The sequence below is a fragment of the Vanessa cardui genome, chromosome 4 (assembly GCF_905220365.1).
Source record: "Vanessa cardui chromosome 4, ilVanCard2.1, whole genome shotgun sequence".
Taxonomy (NCBI): Eukaryota; Metazoa; Arthropoda; class Insecta; order Lepidoptera; family Nymphalidae; genus Vanessa; species Vanessa cardui.
In genome coordinates, this window is record NC_061126.1 from 9991973 (window position 1) to 10012013 (window position 20041).

A 20041-nucleotide genomic window follows, 5' to 3' on the forward strand; every position below is an offset into this window, starting at 1 on the left:
ATCTTAACTTGATGATAATTAAATATATTCAAGTACATGTATCCGATCGTCACTATATACTAACCGATTGTAGTAACAAGATAACAATCTACTATGAATCGGCATCATTTGCAACTAGTAAAAACTTTTTTTAAAGTTGAAACATTGATTATATATAAACAGTAACGAAACTTTTAAGACAACAAATTGTAACACTTTATATGAAGACAGTAATGTATAAAAAATATTTTATATTTTAATATATCTAGTTTCTAATGTTGCAGATCCAAAATTACTGAGCAATTAGAACGGCGCCATATTTAAGCATGGAATGACTACAAGTCTCGTCTGTATTTTTTAAATAAATGTTTTATCTGTATCGCATCTTAGCAATTATGTTCGGATAACAACAATGGAATAAAAAAGTATAATTTTGTATAAAATTTCTTAGCGCTAATTTATACACATCGAAACAAATTATACGTCAACAGTAAAAAGAATTACAAACTCTACTATTGTCTAATATAGGAAAACCCTAGCGACACCAAAGTAAACTCAGAACACCGTATTAAAATAGGAAGTTAGCTTAAGAAAAACCGTTTTTAAAATTAGGGAGCGTCCATACTATAGAAATCACCGATTAGATTGTTTTCAAATTCTTCGATACGATTTTTCCAGCCCGTATTTAAATCTAGTAATACTTAATCAGCACGCCAAGTTGTGGGCATAATATGCAAATCGAATATCGCTGAAATATGACCGCGAAGTACCGTCCATCGAAAACCGATATCGTATCGAACAATGTGTAAACCATCTCAGCGAATTCGTACATAATCGTTTACCTTTTAAAGGTTGTCATTCCTCTCACATAGCATATGAAGTACGTCCAACTTGCAATAAAAAAAAAACTGTCAACATTAGTATTAGATTCGTTTAAGACTAACATGTCAATATTAAAATATCACGAGACATCGCTTCGAAGAGATCGATTCGCGAATCGAGGGGAATGTACGAGTACAATCAGTTAAAAAATGCTTTACAAATACTCTCACAGAGGAACATTCGGTAATATAAATTTAGCATCAGTCATCATCGGCCACGTAGGCGCAGTCTCGTCTGCGGAGACCCGGACGGCGCGCGTACATCGCGGATGTTAGATATGACGTGATATATGACGTATATGACGTGTCGCGTGTCGGCCGGGTGTCAGACGACGTGCGAGAGGCGCGCGCGGGGCGGGCGGCGCGGCGCGGGGCAGGCGGGCGGCGGGGGGCAGGCGAGCGGCGGCGGGTCGGCGGGCGCCACGCAGCGCCGGCGTCGCGCCCGGCCCCTGCGCGCCACAACACAGTCAGCCGCGCACAGCCGCGCACGGCGCCCCGCCGGCGGCGACGGGCCGCTCCGTATCGTCGGAACGTACGAGTAGCGATTTATCAAAGAAAGGGAAATTCGAATACCCTCGGATCACTATTTATGTTATTGATTAAAGAAGCCAATATTGTGCATTTTAATTACTATCCACACCGCGCAGCAACCAAATACTAATTATACCGGTATAGAGGGAATACGTGATCTAAATAGATGCTGTAAAACTAATCTGCTTTATTATTTACCTACGTAGTTATTAAATCTACAGTCGCGTTGTGGTTTAGTACTAATGAGTATATAGACGGAGAGGAACGTCATGCGGTTACGTCGCGGGCGGGGCGCCAGTGCGGGGAGGTGCGGGCAACCAAACGGAATAACTCAACACATACATACTATACACCGATATGCGTGCACACTACACTCGTACGTGACATGACAAACTGTCTATGGATTTTCAACATATTTATATGTAAAAAGAAAACTATGTGATCAATAATACAAATAACAACGTAAACAAATAATAATCCAATTCTAAACAGCAAAACGGGTTAAATTTCATGTACCTAAGTATATCTTGCATTTTAACAATAAACATTGATATAAATATATATTTTTTTTTAAAGTAACGTGACTACAATTCATTCGTTTAACGGAAAGGTCCTTTGTAGTTTCTGCATTATTTAATGACAAAATATTTTATCAATTCAAAAATTTTAATACTAAAAATAAATATGACAGAGATTTATTCCCGCATTTTAGTGCACCCATTATATTTGCATTCCTATGAAACAAAGGTCATCCTTGATTCATCACTTTTATTTGTAGTACGACATTAACTAAGCTAAAAAATATCAAGTGGTCTAAGGGTCAATAGACTTTGTACCCTTCTAATCTAGACAAACAAATAAGAAGTAACAATATTTCACAATAGCAGAAGAGGGTCAATTTACACTTTCATAAATTATTTTATTGTATGTATTATACACAAGGAACAATTTAAATATTTTTTTTTACGTTTTCTTAGCAATTGTATTGAAAATCCATAGACATTGCTTATGCGACAATGATTACAACATTAAATATAAATAAAATAAATACTACTTCATATAATATACAACATGACTGGTTGGACACATTATATATACGATTATTTTGTCTTATATTTAACATAACAATTAAACTATAATACCGAAATATACTATGTCATAGACTATCATAAACTCTATATTTTTTTACCTACATTATAACGAGAGAAACGCAATTTTGCAAAGGGTTGCTAGCCCCAACCCTATATTTTGTACTTGCAATAATGTCGATAAGTAGAATTGTCGTTCTATCGCTTTCGGTATTAGATCTGATTGGATATTGCCAACGCTCAAATTGAAAATATGACGTCATTACTAGTGCGCTGTTCAAAAACACAGCATCTTTTACTGTGTATCGGGGATTTTTTTGAGTATTATATAGTAATATAATTTGCATTTCAATACCTATGAGTAGTATTTCTATATCTATGAGAGTTATATTTCTAATTACAATATTACACGCGTGAGAAATATACAATCGCGACCTTGAAAACATAATACGTCCGACCAATCATTCCGTATATTGATTATAATATGAACAGAAAATATATATGTGCCATTAAAGTGCAATTATTATATTAAATGTGTATTATATACTAAAATAATATATATTAAATATATAACCTATAATCGAAAGCTAGTATATTTTTATCAATATATTATATTACTTTATAAAGTGGCGTGCAAAGTCAACATAGCATATGTATAGATTATAATATAAGTAATAAAAGGTTGAGATAACGCTCTTAGACTATGTAAAGTGTATATCTATGTTGCACGCCACTGTTTAATTTATTTAATTGAAAGAGTAAAATGAATATGGTTTTGTAACATATACACCTATTATTTACACAATTTACATAAACATACATATACATATTATAATATAGTTGTTAATCACAAGTGTAAGTTAGCACATTGAAATATGCAAAATTAAAAACACAACACAAACGGCAGTCTCATGAGATATATACATATATTAAGTACATATTCTTTCCAATTGTATATAAATCGCAGATATAGTATGATATAAAATATGTATTTAGAAACAACAAGAATTCACAATATTATTCGTGACATATAAATTTAATTTGTAATATTTGTACCAAAAATCTTTAAAAATACGTTTTTACCCCAATAGAGTTTAAGTTAATTGTTGTTCCTCATTAATATTTTTTAACCTGATTTGTTTTGTTATTTGTAACCGGTCAGTCACATAATTATCATTATCCATATGAAATTAAATATATATGATACCATATAACGAGAAATTAATGAAACTATTTTGATGCATTTTTTTAACTTTTATTAGTCATCTAGAATGCCTACCATAGACTATGTAGAGTAGCAAAATTACTGACCACTTAACTACGTCACAAAAAAAAAATTATAAATATTGTTTATTAAGTAAAATTATATTATTTTTGTAATTCTACCCTAGTTTTATTCGATCTAGTAAATAAATAAATATTAGCTTAGTTTTTATATTCGAATTTTTTTAAAAGGTTAACTGTATCGTGTATAATTACGTCATAATATACTATTAATATAGTATATAATATTAAATTTTTATGATATTAGGATAATGTATTATGTGACCGACCGAAGGTGCGAGGGCCAGTGGAGTGGTGGGTACTCACGAGTGTCGCGGGTGTGCGAGCAGTGCGGCAGGATCGCGCTTCTTTATCTCGCTCTCGCGAACCGCCTCCGTCATCGTCTTGAACGCCGAGTTATGTACACTGGAACGAATTTCAAACTTATTACTGCACTATACTACTTTATGAGTACTAGTTAATTGGGTACATATTTGGGTACTATCTACTGCGTTCAAAAATGTTATAGAAAAAGACATCGCCTCTATTCACCTCTTGCTCGCACATTGTTAATTTCTATATTCATACACGTCTGTAAACTGTATATATAGTGACGAATGGGTCTGCTCGCCAGTTCTCTTACTAGTACTTGGATTGACACGCTACCGCGTGTCTAGATAGCTTGGTTGATAAAATTGATTTGATTTGCAATTTCCAATCTATGCGATTATAATTTAAAAATGAAGTATTTATTACATTTACACAGTATCTAAGGACAATTCAATTGAAATAAACTTACTTCTGTAAATAAATCTACAAATGAAGAAATTATATGCTACCTTTTATACATAACTACGAGCTATCCAATACACCAAGAATCCTTTTTCTATTAACAAATATAATAATCAAATCCACATACCCAAAACAATAAGTAAAGTTATTTTAATTTTTAAATTGGGATAATTTCGATAGCAAGTTGCATATTCGATCATATCAAATTCTAAGCTACCTATAGTTTTACTGTATGTACTATAAATTTCAAAGTACTACCTAATAAATGTTACTTTTACTCGTATTAAAAAAAGTCACTTGTTTTTAAATAACTTCCGATTTAGAGTTGGGGAGGGGACACATGCAGTGGACACGGAAGTGCTTGTTCTTAGGGCACCTCTGTCTCCCGAAACCGAGAGATTGAGCCAAGCTGTAATCATTGTTGATTATAATAATAATAAAGCCTTTTTTATTTCCTATAATGTTAGTATATTTCATAAAAGAAAATTCTTGTATCTATGTTAGTGTTGTATTGTGATTATTTCTGTTTTTTTTTTTTGTTTTGTTAAACTATACAATAGGAACCCCTTCGTAGGGTATAGGCCTTCTCCAATTCTTTTCATTTTTTTCTAGATTATTATTTAAGATTTATTATAAGATTAACGACCCGCACCGAATTCGCTTGGGTACAATGCTCATACAAAATATACTACAGAATATCTAACTGACTTTTTTAAGGTCTTTATATTGTGTAATTTATGTTTTGTTTTTCCATGTCAAATGCGTTTTTTGTACCGTTTTATACTGACTTTACGGAAACGCGTATCATAGCCTGTCTCCTGATTCTAAGCTACCTATTTACCATATTCTCAGCCAAATCGGATCATCCGTTCTGGAGTTATAAGTAATGTAATCAACACCACTTTTTTTATACATTTAGATGACGAAAAGATTCAAAATTAGAACTGTTTGTAAGTTTGTATGGGGGGGGGGGGGGGCCGTATCGGTGTGGAATGTTTGTTAATTTGGTGATGACGTGTGTGGTGATTTAGTTAGTGGTGACAGCAGAGCACTTACACGGTGATGACCAAGTCGGGCAGCAGCGTGGCGACCGGCACCAACAGCAATCCGAACCAGAAGACGAGCGAACTGAACACCATGCGGTCCATGCCGCGCATCACCGCGCCGATCACCACGACAGGGTACAGGTTGCTGTCGGAAGAAAGGAACATATTCCACCATGCTGTTCCAATGCGGGTTGGTGGAATACACATGCGGCAGAATTTCTATGAGATTTGTCACATGCAGGTTTCCTCACGATGTTTTCCTTCACCGCTGAGCACGAGATGAATTATAAAGACAAATTAAGCACATGAATCAGCGATGCTCGCCTGGGTTTGAACCCGCTATCATCGGTTAAGATGCACGCGTTCTAACCACTGGGCCATCTCGACTTTTACTCTTTTTTATTACCAACTAGACAGCATTTGTTTAGAAGTATATAAACATTTTTTCCTTAAATTAACATGGTATTACACTCATAACTAGCGATTAAAATGCAGTGTTAAAGAAATGGTAAATTTGAAGGGATTTTTGATAATCATATTTAAAGTTTTATTTAGTTTTAAATATGACTTTCTTTCCATCCGCATGTACATTTTTGATGAACTTTTTTATCCGGTTAATAATAATAATTACCCTGATTATGTTGGCAGCTGCATAAAAATAGAGAAATAAACAGAACCGACTCGAAAATATTATTGTTTTATACTATTGTGCCTACGTATTATATTTTATTAATGTAAGCAAAAATCACTGTCCATAATGGCACCTAGAAACAAGTCGATATTCGATATGCTACATTGTCAATTAATACATTACTATATGTTCTGTCGCGGAGTCACCATTCTAACATCGCACTGTAATATTGTCGTAACAATTAAATATTGTAAATTATATTACAATACATATATCTATTCTCAATTGCCTTTCATTACATCATCCACAAGACAAAGGCAAACTATTTATATGTATCAATTGATTCTATATCGTGGACGCACCTGTAAACTAGTATGAAGAGGAACCACAGAGCCAAAGAGCCCCAAATGGAGACGTGCGTGACCCACGTCCAGGAATGCGTCGCCAGACCCGCTTTCAGGCATACCGTCGCAACCACGAACTGAAATCAAGGTCGTCTTTAATCATTAAACTATTAACCTTAACTGGTCAAAAGGATTAGTTTTATGTAAATGTTACATTTTACTTTGTAAACTTTTTGTAAAGAAAATAAATAAATATATTATAAGTTACTCTTTACATTGGAAATGAACTGCCAAATATAGTATTTAAAATAGAATATAGCCTTCGCTTTTTATTTCAATGACTAACTTATCTTTTTATTATTATTATTAGTTACTCTTTACACTGCAAATGAGCTGCCAAATATAGTATTTAAAATGTAACATAGCCTTCGCTTTTCATAACACTGGGTAACTTATCTTTTATACCTACTTATCAATATGTTATAAATGTAATCCCAGATAGGCCAGGCGACCCACATACGACTTACTGGGCACCGTTCAAGTCAAAACCGGTACTCACGGTGTAGACGAAGTTGCCGAGAACGAGATAACCACCATCTTTTCCACTGGGCCACAGCACGTGGTGGCTGGTGAGGAGCACCGGCAACCAGAACAGCAGGATGGAATGCAGCAGCGCGTTGACAGCCCACACCCAGAACACGCGAACGTTGAACAATAGACCTTGCTGCGACGGGATATACAGCACCGGATGCTGTAGGGCAGAGGGAACCATCAGTTGATTTACTGGTTAAACAACTATTCGTATCAACAACAATCTGTAAATTCCCACTGCTGGGCTAAAGACCTCTCCCTTAGAGAAGGTTTGGAACATATTCCACCACGCTGTTCCAATGCGGGTTAGTGGAATACACATGTGGCAGAATTTCTATGAAATTTGTCACATGCAGGTTTCCTCGCGATGTTTTCCTTCACCGCTGGTACGAGATGAATTATAAAGACAAATTAAGCACATGAATCAGCGGTGCTTGCCTTGGGTTTGAACCCGCAATCATCGGTTAAGATGCACGCGTTCTATTTGTATCATCGGTTGTCAATTGTTTTATTTATATTCTTAAAAAAATACATTTATAAGTGTTTTACAATAGTTAATACACCAAAACGATACAGCAACTCACCCTAAGCATGATTTCAGGCGAGCAGATCTTGTCAAAGAGTCCTATTGCGAAGGGAGGTAGCGCCGTGAATATCACATTGTAGAACCCGATTGTCCACCTCTCGAATAGAATTTGACCAGACCTAAAGAAAACATCCTTCAGTTACCAATTTTGATTGAGATTTATATTATTAAAAGTTCGAACATAATAGGCTATTTGACAATGCGAAAAATAAATTGTGAATTATTGTAATCAGTGTATATTATGAATTTGAAAATGGTTATTTACTAACGAAACTTGAAAATAATACTTAATTTATTCAAAAATCAATAAATAAAAATGCATTTTTTCAAACGTTTGTCACGTGACACAAAACGCTTCTGATTGGCCGGGCTTATGATGAAGTCACTTTCTTGTAAACCTTGCTTTTCTGCTATATATACCACTGATTAAAATACAGCAAAGGGACGTCACTGACCCCATTGCAGCGCCATATTGTCCATGTAGCGTTTTCGCGCGTTATTTAAATATGGAATTTTAAATATGATATTTTTCGGCAAATATGTACTAAAAATAAAGAAATCAACTTTTACTGGGTTCCTTAACCTCTACTAAATAATATAAAATGTATTTAAAAAACCAGTCAAATAGCCTATTTAAAAGAATAGTGTTCGTAACTGTTTTGCAACCATTTAATCTTTAACACACTATTTCGTCGATGTCCGGGCGTAAATTTTGTATTAAAAAATAAGTACGAAACTAACCAAGCTGAATAGATGGCGAACCAAAGCTCGATGACGTAGAGACAGATATTTTTGTAAAATGAGTACAGAATGAGTTTGCTGATACGAGAGTAGTTCCACGCCCCGTGTACCAACAGCAGCCGCACCAGAAACCGGAACTGAGGATAAATTATCAATTTTTAATCATTTCTATTACATCTGACAGTCACTCCGGGTCCTACCTGGCGCAGAGGTTGTCCATTACCGTACAGCGTGGAAATGTAGCCTGCATTATGGGCAGCTATGCGTCGGGTACGAACCAGGAGAGACTATTTTAAATTTGACTATGTATAGCGACTGTATATTATATTCAGTTATTATTGTATTTGTAATTGATCAATAATTATAACAGATAATAAATTTATGATGTACCTTTCACATTTATAATATTTCTATTATGAACGTTTGTGAACAGATGATCAGAAAACGTTCACAAAATTGTTTTCTAAGTTTCCTACCAACAGTTTTCATTCGCAGCCTTAGTAAGGTAAAGGTTATACCTTAAAATATTTACGACTTCATAGAGAATGGCAGTAATTGGAAAAAATCGATCGCCTTCAAAAAGAAACTATTTACCATGGTAAACATACATTTCTGACGAAAGAAATATCTCGCTTGATGCTTTCGCCTATTCTTCTCAATTCTTAGATATTTCTGGCATTTCAATATACGATATTTGACGACCTCCATGGTCGAGTGGTGTGTACACCGGTTTACATGGGTACGCCACTCTGAGGTCCCGGGTTCGATTCCCGGCCGAGTCGATGTAGATTATCATTAGTTTTCTATGTTGTCTTGGGTCTGGGTGTTTGTGGTACCGTCGTTACTTCTGATTTCCATAACAAGTGCTTCAGCTACTTACATTGGGATCAGAGTAATGTATGTGATAAAGTAAAAAAGTAACAGCCCGTAAATTTCCCACTGCTGAGAAAGGCCTCCTCTTCCGTTAAGGAGAGGGTTTGGAACATATTCCACCACGCTGTTCCAATGCGGGTTGGTGGAATGCACATGTGGCAGAATTTCGATGAAATTAGACACGTGCAGGTTTCACGATGTTTTCTTTCACCGCCGAGCACGAGATGAATTATAAACACAAATTAAGCACATATATATAGTGGTGCTTGCCTGGATTCGAACTCACGATCATCGGTTAAGATGCACGCGTTCTAACCACTGGGCTATCTCAGCTCATGATTGCGTGATGTTGTCTCATATTTATTTATTTAATATACTATGACGCCAGTACCTGTGCGATGCTATAGTCAGAGGCGCATACGGCCTGAAGCCCCTCGACGCCGCTGATGCCCACGCCGACGGAGGCACGCTGTATCATGGCCACGTCGTTGGCCCCGTCGCCGATCGCCAGCGTCACGGCGCCCGTCGCCCGGGACACCATTTCTACGACCTAGTTAGAAAAACGATTTCTTTTAAAAATGCTCCATCTTCGGCCATCTTATCCCGTATAGTACGACACAAATTAGATGTAGCATCGGAAAATGGAATGGAATCAAAATAAAACCGATTACTGCCGATTGACACAACCAATAGAAATAGCTCCTTATCGCGCCATTCGACGCTATTCGTCGCTATATATTCACGAGTCATAGAAAGCAAGTGCATGTAAATCGACGCGTCAAATTGACGAATATATTAAATCATATGATATTACAAGTTATTAAGTTTGTGCAAAGATCATATTCTCATGAGAAATAAATATTGATAATTTGGTATAGCGTACTCAATTCGGATGTGATCGGTTTTACGAATTTTGCCGATGCGACATCTAAGTTGTGTCGTACTATAGATATCTATATTATCGTTAGTCACCTCTGCCTTTTGTATGGGCGACACTCGGCAGCATACGACCACTTTACAGGACACGCAGAGGTCGATGAAGTCCTTCTTCAAGTCGCAGCCCATCGCATACTTGAGCGTCTGGCCGTCGATAACGAGCGCCACCTCGTTTTCTTTCCTTAGGTTTTCACCAAAGTCTGTCAAGTGACGAGACAGACTCTCTCGCGTCGCCTGCGGTAAATAAACATAACAAAAATAAAAAACTACCAACATGGAATAATTGTAAACACCTATTTTAGTTTAGTTTATTCTTTATTGTACACCACATAGTGAAATAAAAGTACATATGACAAAGATATCGCCTAGATATAACAGGCGTACAATTTTGACGACCTTATCGCTACATAGCGATCTCTTCCAGGCAACCAACAGGTGTAGGATAGGTCATAGAATATAAAGTGGGTGGTGCTCTACTTATGAATAAAATAATATGAGTCTATTATTAAAACTATGAATTAAATATAAATATAGAATACACAAAAATTATATATCCATTAATAAATTATATTATCAATACATATAAAATAAATAAATATACATATAAATCTAAATACAATGAGTAAGAATATAAACGATGTCTTCAAACATAACGAAAAAATTAATAAATGAAACAAAATAAAAAACAGAAAAAAAGAAGAAATCATTTGCGTAAAGTCATTATTATCATTCACTATTTTAGTGATTTTGTTTGCTAAAGTCAATCGACAATGAATTTTTCAGATTTGTTTCAGTTTTGCATATAATTAGACGTAGCAGGCAAAGAAGAATAAGTAACACAAACAGAAAGAGAAGTTAATATAAACTCTGGCCGTACGTCGAGGCTCTCCTCGTTGAGAAGTAGCAGCGGCATGGCGGAGTGAAGCAGGCGCGCCGAGTGCGCCACGTTGATGGCAGTCTCCTGCTTGTCGCCCGTCAGCACCCACACGTGGATGTTGGCCTTCAGCAGCGCTGCAATCGCCTCCGGGACGCCATCCTGGGGACCACAAACGCTTTAGCGACCTCTCGCTCTCACACGATACAGCATCCGTTGATAGGTAGGGAAATACATGAATAACATAGTTATAGTAGGACACAAATGAGATGTAGCATCGGAAAATGCAATGGAATTAAATTGATCGAGTATTGAGGATTTACACAACCAATAGAAATAGCTCCCTATCGCGCCATTCGACGCTATTCGTCGCTAGATTCACGCGTCAGAGAAAGCAAGTGCATGTAAATCAACGTGTCAAATTGCCGAATATATACGGTCATATGATATTACAAGTAATTACGTTTGCGCAAAGATGATATTCGCATGAGAAATAAATATTGATAATTTGGTATAGCGTACTCAATTCGGATGTGATCTGTTTTACGAATTTTGCCGATGCGACATCTAAGTTGTGTCGTGCTATACTGATAAAACTGTACTAATAGATAAAACACTTTGTCAGCACCTAAATGTAAATAGATTCAAGTAAATTCGGCGCGTCACCTGCAGTTTGTCCTCGATGGCGGTGGCGCCGAGTAGCCGCAGATTGTTCTCGATGAGAAGCGCAGCTTCTTCGATTTTTTGTTCTCGATCGTGTATCGCTACGCTCGCCTTGTGATACATATTCGACCAGTCCTGAAGGAAATTAGTAATAAGTATACAATGTAAATAAATATATCCAATAATAATACTCCTCTTGACCTATGACTTATTTAAAATAAAACTAGCTGTAACGGATTTGAATCGCGTATATTAATTATTTTTAACATCCCGACGTTTCGAGCACTTTACGTCTGTATGTTAAAAATAATTAATATACGCGATTCAAATCCGTTATAGCTAGTTTTATTTCAATGACGACCTCCATGGTCGAGTGGTGTGTACACCGGTTTTCATGGGTACGCCACTCTGAGGTCCCGGGTTCGATTCCCGGCCGAGTCAATGTAGATTACCATTAGTTTTATATGTTGTCTTGGGTCTGGGTGTATGTGGTACCGTCGTTACTTCTGATTTCCATAACACAAGTGCTTCAGCTACTTACATTGGGATCAGAGTAATGTATGTGATATTGTCTCATATTTATTTATTTATTTATTAATGTGTAATCGCGAAAATTTAATACAACATTTATGACTTATCTACCTCGTAGACGCGCTCGGGCACGTCGGCTACGGCGTAGACGAGCGTGCGCAGCCCCTCGGACGCGAAGTGCTCGAGGTGCGCCAGCGTGGCCTCGGCGTAGGGCGCGGCGCGCGGCCCGCCCGCCAGCCGCGGGTAGATGACCGAGTCGGCGCCCTTGCAGTACAGCTTGATCTCGCCCGTGGGCGTGCGCACGAGCACGGACATGCGCTTGCGCGCCGACGTGAAGGCCAGCACGTGCAGCACGGCGAACGTGAGCGAGCGGCCGCGCGCGCGCACCGTCACGGCCGTGGGCGTGCGCGTCTCGAAGGCCCAGCCCCACGCCGCCGCGCCGCTCACCAGTGCGCGCTCGTCTGCGGGCCGCACCTCCAATCATTTCTGCGACCATCGACTCGGGAGTCACCCACACGGGACGGAGCACTCACCGGGGGACGCTGCGTGGTAGTTGATGCCGCCGTCGATCGGCTCGGGTATGACGGTGTGACAGACGGCCAGCATGGTGAGGAATTCGGTGATCACGGGAGCGCTGGGGTGGCCGCTGTTCAGGTTCTGGTAGAGGAGCGTGTCCTCGAGGCGCTCGTTCGGGCTCGGTTTGTTATAGATAACCTGTGAATTATTATGTTTTTGAGGACATATTTTTATAAGAATCATAAATATATTGGTATATATATCACTTGGTGGTAGGGCTTTGTGCAAGCCCGTCTGGGTAGGTACCACCCACTCATCAGTTATTCTACCGCCAAATAACAGTACTCAGTATTGTTGTGTTCCGGTTTGAAGGGTGAGTGAGCCAATGTATCTACAGGCACAAGGGACATAACATCTTAGTTCCCAAGGTTGATGGCACATTGACGATGTAAGGAATAGTTAATATTTCTTACAGCGTCATTGTCTATGGGTGATGGTGACCACTTACCATCAGGTGGCCCATATGCTCGTCCGCCAAACTATACCATAAAAAAATCTGAATTTATTGCGGGACAATTAATCCATCAAAAAGTCACGGCGTATTACCTCGGCAATGGAGCACTTGCGGAATTCCATAATGTTGCAGGTTAGCGTGCCGGTCTTGTCGCTGAACACGTAGCGGACCATGCCGAGCTCCTCGTTGAGGTTGGAGGTGCGCGCCAGTGCCGGCGTGTCTGTCTGCTCGTGGTACATCTCGCCATCCATGGCTATGAACTTGGCCTGTACACATCGACAAATACTATATGTAAACAATACGATGTTTTGAACTCAATATCGATATGTTTTATTTTTAATAAATTATTTATCGTACGATACGAATTACTTTGGCCTATCATAGAGATGGGCAATACTTTTCTTCAATGAAAGCTATATTAGATTACTTGGTGGTACGATTTTATGCAAGCCCGTCTGGGTAGGTCCCACCCACTCATCAGATATTATACTAAACTAAACTAAACAACAGTACTTGGTATTGTTGTGTTCCGGTTTGAAGGGTGAGTGAGCCAGTGTAACTACAGCTAGAAGGGATATAATATCTTAATTCCCAAGGTTGGTAGCACTTTGGCGATGAAAGGAATGATTAATGTTTCTTTCAGCGTCATTATCTATGGTTAGTGGTAACCACTTATCATCAGATGGCCCATATGCTCATCCGCCAACCAATAGCGTAAAAAAATTAAATGATAGAACTCACTTGGAAAAATCTCACTATTTCAGCAGTAACTTGTAAGGATATAGGTATAAGATTGTTGTATAATATCAAAAAGGTTAAAAAGTTGAATCCGAAATGTGCATTCTGTGCCTCTGTAACAAAAAAAGACATTTTAAATATCTTGCCACTTAAAGATCAAGTAACAATTTCACAAAAATACATAATAGTTATTACTACATATTCATCAACAGCCTGTAAATTCCCACTGCTGGGCTATAGGTCTCCTCTCCCTTTTAGGCGATGGTTTGGAACATATTCCGCCACGCTGTTCCAATGCGGGTTGGTGGAATACACATGTGGCAGAATTCCTATGAAATTTGTCACATGCAGGTTTCCTCACGATGTTTTCCTTCACCGCTGAGCACGAGATGAATTATAAAGACAAATTAAGCACATGAATCAGCGTTGCTTGCCTGGTTTTGAACCCGCAATCATCGGTTAAGATGCGCGCGTTCTTATCACTGGGCCATCTCGACTCTTTTACTACATATTAGGTGGTGTATAATAAGTGCCAGGGCCGTATTTAGGGGAGGGCAAACGGGGCAACTGCCCTGGGGCCTCCACATGAGTGGGGGCCACATCAGTTTTCAACGAGTTAACAAATACCGAGATATAGTCAAATTATAATAAAGTTACTACTTAATATTTTAAAAGTTACCGATACAAAGTAATTAAATCATAGCTTACTGATTGAAATAAAAAAAGTAATTAATTCATGATAATATAATTTTTAGGTTGTTCACGCTTCTGTTTGTCTAGGGCCCCCACTGCTTTGTGGCCCGGGGGCCTTTAAATTCGACTCTGATAAGGGCGTACCGTCGAGGCCGCTGTACCAGTCGGTGTTGGTGCGCATGCTCAACCACAACTCGTTGCAGCCGGCGCTCAGCAGCGACAGAACCAGCAGGATCATGAACAGCATGAGGATGTGCGTGTTCGTCTGACGGTCGATCGACGACCGTTTCAATGGAGCTGTAGCACCAACCAATATTATTAAACGGTTAAAGGTTAAATTATAAATCAAATTATTAAAAAAAAAGTATGGTTTTACAAAGTGCATTATATAAGGAGGAACATAAAGTGACAGATTTTTAATATCCTACTGCTGATAAAACACTTCCTCTCCCTTTTGAGGGTATGATTAGGAGTAAGGGAGCTCGCTCCAACTCCAACTCCACCGAACCCGACATTATAAACATAAATTAATCACATGACACTTGCCCCAGGCTTAAACTCAAAATTATTAAATTATATTCACGTGTTGTAACTGTAACGTAAAAGGGGTCATCAAGGTCAATAAATGATTTTCTGGTTTAATTTCTGCAGCATTGATGCGTACCCTTGGTGGAGTTCTTCATGAGCTTGGTCTCATGGCCGGTGTATACTACAAGCGCATGTACCCAGGCCGTGTTGCGCAGCATGGCACCGCGTAGCAACATCTGCTCCAGATTCAGCGGCAGCGTCCTGCGACATTCGACATTAATCATTGCACGAAGTATCACAAGTCTTCCATTGTTACAAATATCAGATAAAAATGAATACCGTGATTACGGATCTTTATAAAGTGAAGCAAATTAATTTTTTTTTATGGTATAGGTTGGCGGACGAGCATATGGGCCACCTGATGGTAAGTGGTCACCATCACCCATAGACTATGACGCTGTAAGAAATATTAACTATTCCTTACATCGTCAATATGCCACCAACCTTGGGTACTAAGATGTTATGTCCCTTGTGCCTGTAGTTACACTGGCTCACTCACCCTTCAGACCGTAACACAACAATACTGAGTACTGTTATTTGGCGGTAGAATAACTAAAGAGTGGGTGGTACCTACCCAGTCGGGCTTGCACAAAGCCCTACCACCAAGTACAATTTAAAGACAGTTGAAGAAAAAACAATCAAATGTCATCAAAATCTGAAACTGACTATCGAAAATAACGAAGCAATTATGTATCAAGTAATGAAGTACAATTTTGGACAAATGGCATAAAAATTCGAGATTTCCGACATCTAAGATAATGGAGAAATAAGTAAAACAATACTTGGTTAAGTTATCAAGTTTTATGAAAATTATAGGTGGTGTACAAAATTAAAAAAATAATACGCTTACTTAGCATTAGCTTCCTTCAGCATCCCATTAAATTCATAGAGATGTCTGTTGGGTGGTTCGCACTGCACTGTCGCTCTGAAGTCAGCAAGCGAAAAGACCGAGTCCAAACGAGCGGTATCTGGACTAGCTTGGCGTATCTTGAGGTTAGTTTCGCCGTCTAAATTCGATGTTTCGATGAACGATATGCCTTGGGGTTCACTGAAAGATTTATTTTTACTTTGAATTAACACATTTAAAAAAAATCTAGCTAAGACAACAGCGTGTAGTGCCTTGATGATCTTTTAACTGTTTTCTTTTGTTTTTAATTTTATGGGTTAGATAGTCGGACTGACAAATTAACTACCTAATGCTAAAAGACAAGTACATTAGTTCCTTAAGAATTATAAAGTATTCCTGAAATAGACAGTGCTAGCAAGAATTGGGAACAACCTTTACAACGGAACACAATAGATCTAAGTATTGGTGTTCGGTGGTATAATGTTCGCTGATTGGGAAACCATGCCGTGTTTGCACGTGTCTCATGCCTCGAAGAGCAAGCAATGCCGTTGATCATCATAACACGACCGTTAATAGTTTTTGGAAAAGAGTTCGCAAATTTCGAAATATAACATTTCCGGCACGGGCTAGCTCTATCGAAATGACTGCAGTGACAACAACCACGCCCGGAGGTCGTGGAGGTCATTTTAGAAGATTTTATTAATAATAACATATTTGACGACCTCCGTGGTCGAGTGGAGGGTACACCAGTTTTCATGGGTACGCCACTCCGAGGTCCGGATTCGATTCCCGGCCGAGTCGATGTACTTAGATTATCATTAGTTTTCTATGTTGTCTTGGGTCTGGGTATTGTGGTACCGCCGTAACTTCTGATTTTCCATAACACAAGTGCTCTAGCTACTTACGTTGGGATCAGAGTAATGTATGTGATGTTGTCCAAAAGAAAAAGTAAAAGTAATATAAAACTTAAATTAATTTCGTTTGAGTAGAATAAAAACTAATTATTTAGAACTCACCTAGAGGCCAATAACACAAGATCGGCTGGAAAAAATTGGTTGTTGAGAACTTTACATATGTCACCGACTTGAAGCTTTTCCCATCTGATGCTCTGCCATCTCCCGTCGCGTAGCACTTCCACTTTCCGTCGATTTGTTTCGTCATCTGCTCTATGGCGTTTCTATGAACAGTGAAAACAAAAAGAGAATAAAATATCAGAATTTTCTCTATATCAGTAGATTTGGCTTTTGATACAACATAAGAAAAGCTTTTTGATATTTTATGCGATGGTTCCATCAATTTGTCCTATAATGTACTGATACTTTTCTGTAATATCATACACTCGATAAAATGTTAAAAAAGTGGCTTGAAAACATACTATGATGTTAAGTACTTCTTAATAATAATTATTATTGAATGGCTTGAAATAGTATATTTAAGGTCGACACAAATTCGGGCAAGTCAATTGCTAAAAAAAATACTTCATATTTTTTATTCACTCATAGTGTCCATGGGATATGGTGACCGCTTATAAGCAGAAAACTTGTTTGGTTACGCGATGCAAGTAATTATTTACTCGCGTTCGAACGTTCTATCAATATTTTACAATTACAACTTGAACGATAACTTACAAAATCCTCGACGACCTCCTTAATAGCGCTAACAGTAAGTATAAGGATGAGTGGCGTGAGCGTGGTCCAGCGGCCGGTGGGCGAAACGTCTGGGATCTGCTGCAAGAGCGCGATCAGCAGGAAGAAGCAGTTGGAGTAGCGGCGGAACTGTTCGAACAGGAACAGGGGGACGAACGACGGCACGCTGGGGAGGAATCGCAATACTATGTGATATCATTACTCACTAAGCGGATTCTATCTGACTGAGTTTTATTCATTTAATGATATAAAACTCAGTAGTAAGACACAAATTAGATGTAGCATCGGAAAATGCAATGGAATGAAAATAAAACCGATTAGTGCCGATTTACACAACCAATAGAAATAGCTCCCTATCGCGCCATTCGACGCTATTCGTCGCTGTAGATTCACACGTCAGAGAAAGCAAGTGTATGTACATCGACGCGTCAAATTGACGAATATATTAGGTCATATGATATTACAAGTTATTACGTTTGTGCAAAGATCATATTCGCGTGAGAAATAAATATTGATAATTTGGGATAGCGTACTTAATTCGGATGTGATCGGTTTTACGAATTTTGCCGATGCGACATCTAAGTTGTGTCGTACTTATACATTTGAATTATGTTGAAATAAGTATTTGCATGAAACATAGCCAAAGCAGTTAGTCGAAGTACTCATATTTTATTCAACATCGTTACAAAATAATTTCATTGTATTTCAAGGATTTATCTAAGTAAACGCTGCTATAACAACAATTTAACCACATTTAAGATTGTTACGACCAGTGTTGAAAAACATCGATAGTTTGACTGTGAATAGTTTATCTTGAAAATTGAGAATATCGATAGTATCGATAGTAATAAATCGTATTAATAACAGCTATATCAAAAGACAATCTCAATGGTTTTGGAATATCAGAGGTACTTTTTGAAATCAAAGAAATAAATATTAACAGACTCAATTGTTGTAATTATTGGTTCACGCTTGCACAAAATACAATTATTTTATAAACGAATGTATTTTTCAATACTATCGGCGGGCGGTAGTTTCCCTGATATCAATAGAAGTGTAAGTGAAAGATACCACGGGGTGCTATCGATACTATCTATAGTATTTGAACGAGACTTTCGATAGACCATCGACACCATTGCTCACACGTTATCGATTGATAATAAAATGGATTGTCTATCGATAGTAGATATGCAACACTAGTTACGACTCCGTCGTTCGATTTTTAAATTCAATAATATTATGTATTTTCGAACAAAACTAAATACAGTGGTATTATAAAACGATATACATTTTAGAGAAGTTACAATATTCATATATTTATAAAAATATTTCGATAGCCTAATACTACATATCATTGACCTAAACCTTATTTCTAGTCCAAATTACTCGGCAACATGGTATTGTCAACTGTACGGCCTACACTTTTAAAACATATGGATCATGTAAACAAACGCATATAGGCCGCCTTCCCTGGGGCGAGAATTCCCGTATATTAGGCGTGTGACATCAAATCATGACGCCGGGCAGCGTGCCAAGCGGCTGCAAATATCTGTCGTGCGTAAACATTGCGATAACGTTACATTCGCTGTAAAAATTAGGATCTTTAAACGCCAAGTTAAAATAAGGTATATTTTTATTTGGCACAATTTCTATGTGAAGCAAATTTTTATATTATAAAAAAGATTGTGAATACACACATGAAGATGTGTGGTTTGAAATCCTTTGCCAGTACGGTGCTTCTTTTTAAGAAATACGAGTGGCCTTTAATAAGTGATAAAACTAACTTATAATCCTCATTTCCTTTTATTAAGTTTGTTTAACAATATATTCTCATTAGATTTCTGTATATTTATAAGCTGTGTAAACAAAGGTCACGACAAACAAAAATCTAGATATCACTACTGCCGTGAAAAATATAAGCCATTCCTTACATCGTCAATGCGCTAAGATAGGATGTTGTCCCTTGTGTCTGTAATTAGTCTGCTATAATCAGTCTTCAAACGAAACACAACAATACTAGGTATCGCTGTTTAGCGTTAGAATATCTGATGAGTAGATAATACCTAACTAGGCTGGTTTGTACAAAGCCATACAACTAAGCAACATTGAAAAAATATTTTAAAAATATCGTAATTACATTATTATTTAT

At 37.8% G+C, this 20041-nt stretch overlaps 1 protein-coding gene across 1 annotated transcript in view; it reads right to left on the bottom strand.

Moving 5' to 3' along the window:
* Positions 1–20041, bottom strand: part of LOC124544129 (probable phospholipid-transporting ATPase IA) — a 106015-nt gene that overhangs the window by 6232 nt on the left and 79742 nt on the right. Inside the window, exons 4-22 of the mRNA XM_047122579.1 lie at positions 17875–18058; positions 17263–17423; positions 16250–16447; positions 15476–15600; positions 14956–15108; positions 14122–14231; positions 13473–13646; positions 12884–13064; positions 12462–12811; positions 11823–11954; positions 11160–11318; positions 10319–10516; positions 9738–9896; positions 8474–8610; positions 7731–7851; positions 7115–7306; positions 6574–6692; positions 5591–5725; positions 4070–4168 (exon numbers count right to left, since the gene is read on the bottom strand). Coding sequence (XP_046978535.1) covers positions 4070–4168; positions 5591–5725; positions 6574–6692; positions 7115–7306; positions 7731–7851; positions 8474–8610; positions 9738–9896; positions 10319–10516; positions 11160–11318; positions 11823–11954; positions 12462–12811; positions 12884–13064; positions 13473–13646; positions 14122–14231; positions 14956–15108; positions 15476–15600; positions 16250–16447; positions 17263–17423; positions 17875–18058 — 3087 coding nt within the window. The remainder of the gene's footprint in view (positions 1–4069; positions 4169–5590; positions 5726–6573; positions 6693–7114; positions 7307–7730; positions 7852–8473; positions 8611–9737; positions 9897–10318; positions 10517–11159; positions 11319–11822; positions 11955–12461; positions 12812–12883; positions 13065–13472; positions 13647–14121; positions 14232–14955; positions 15109–15475; positions 15601–16249; positions 16448–17262; positions 17424–17874; positions 18059–20041) is intronic.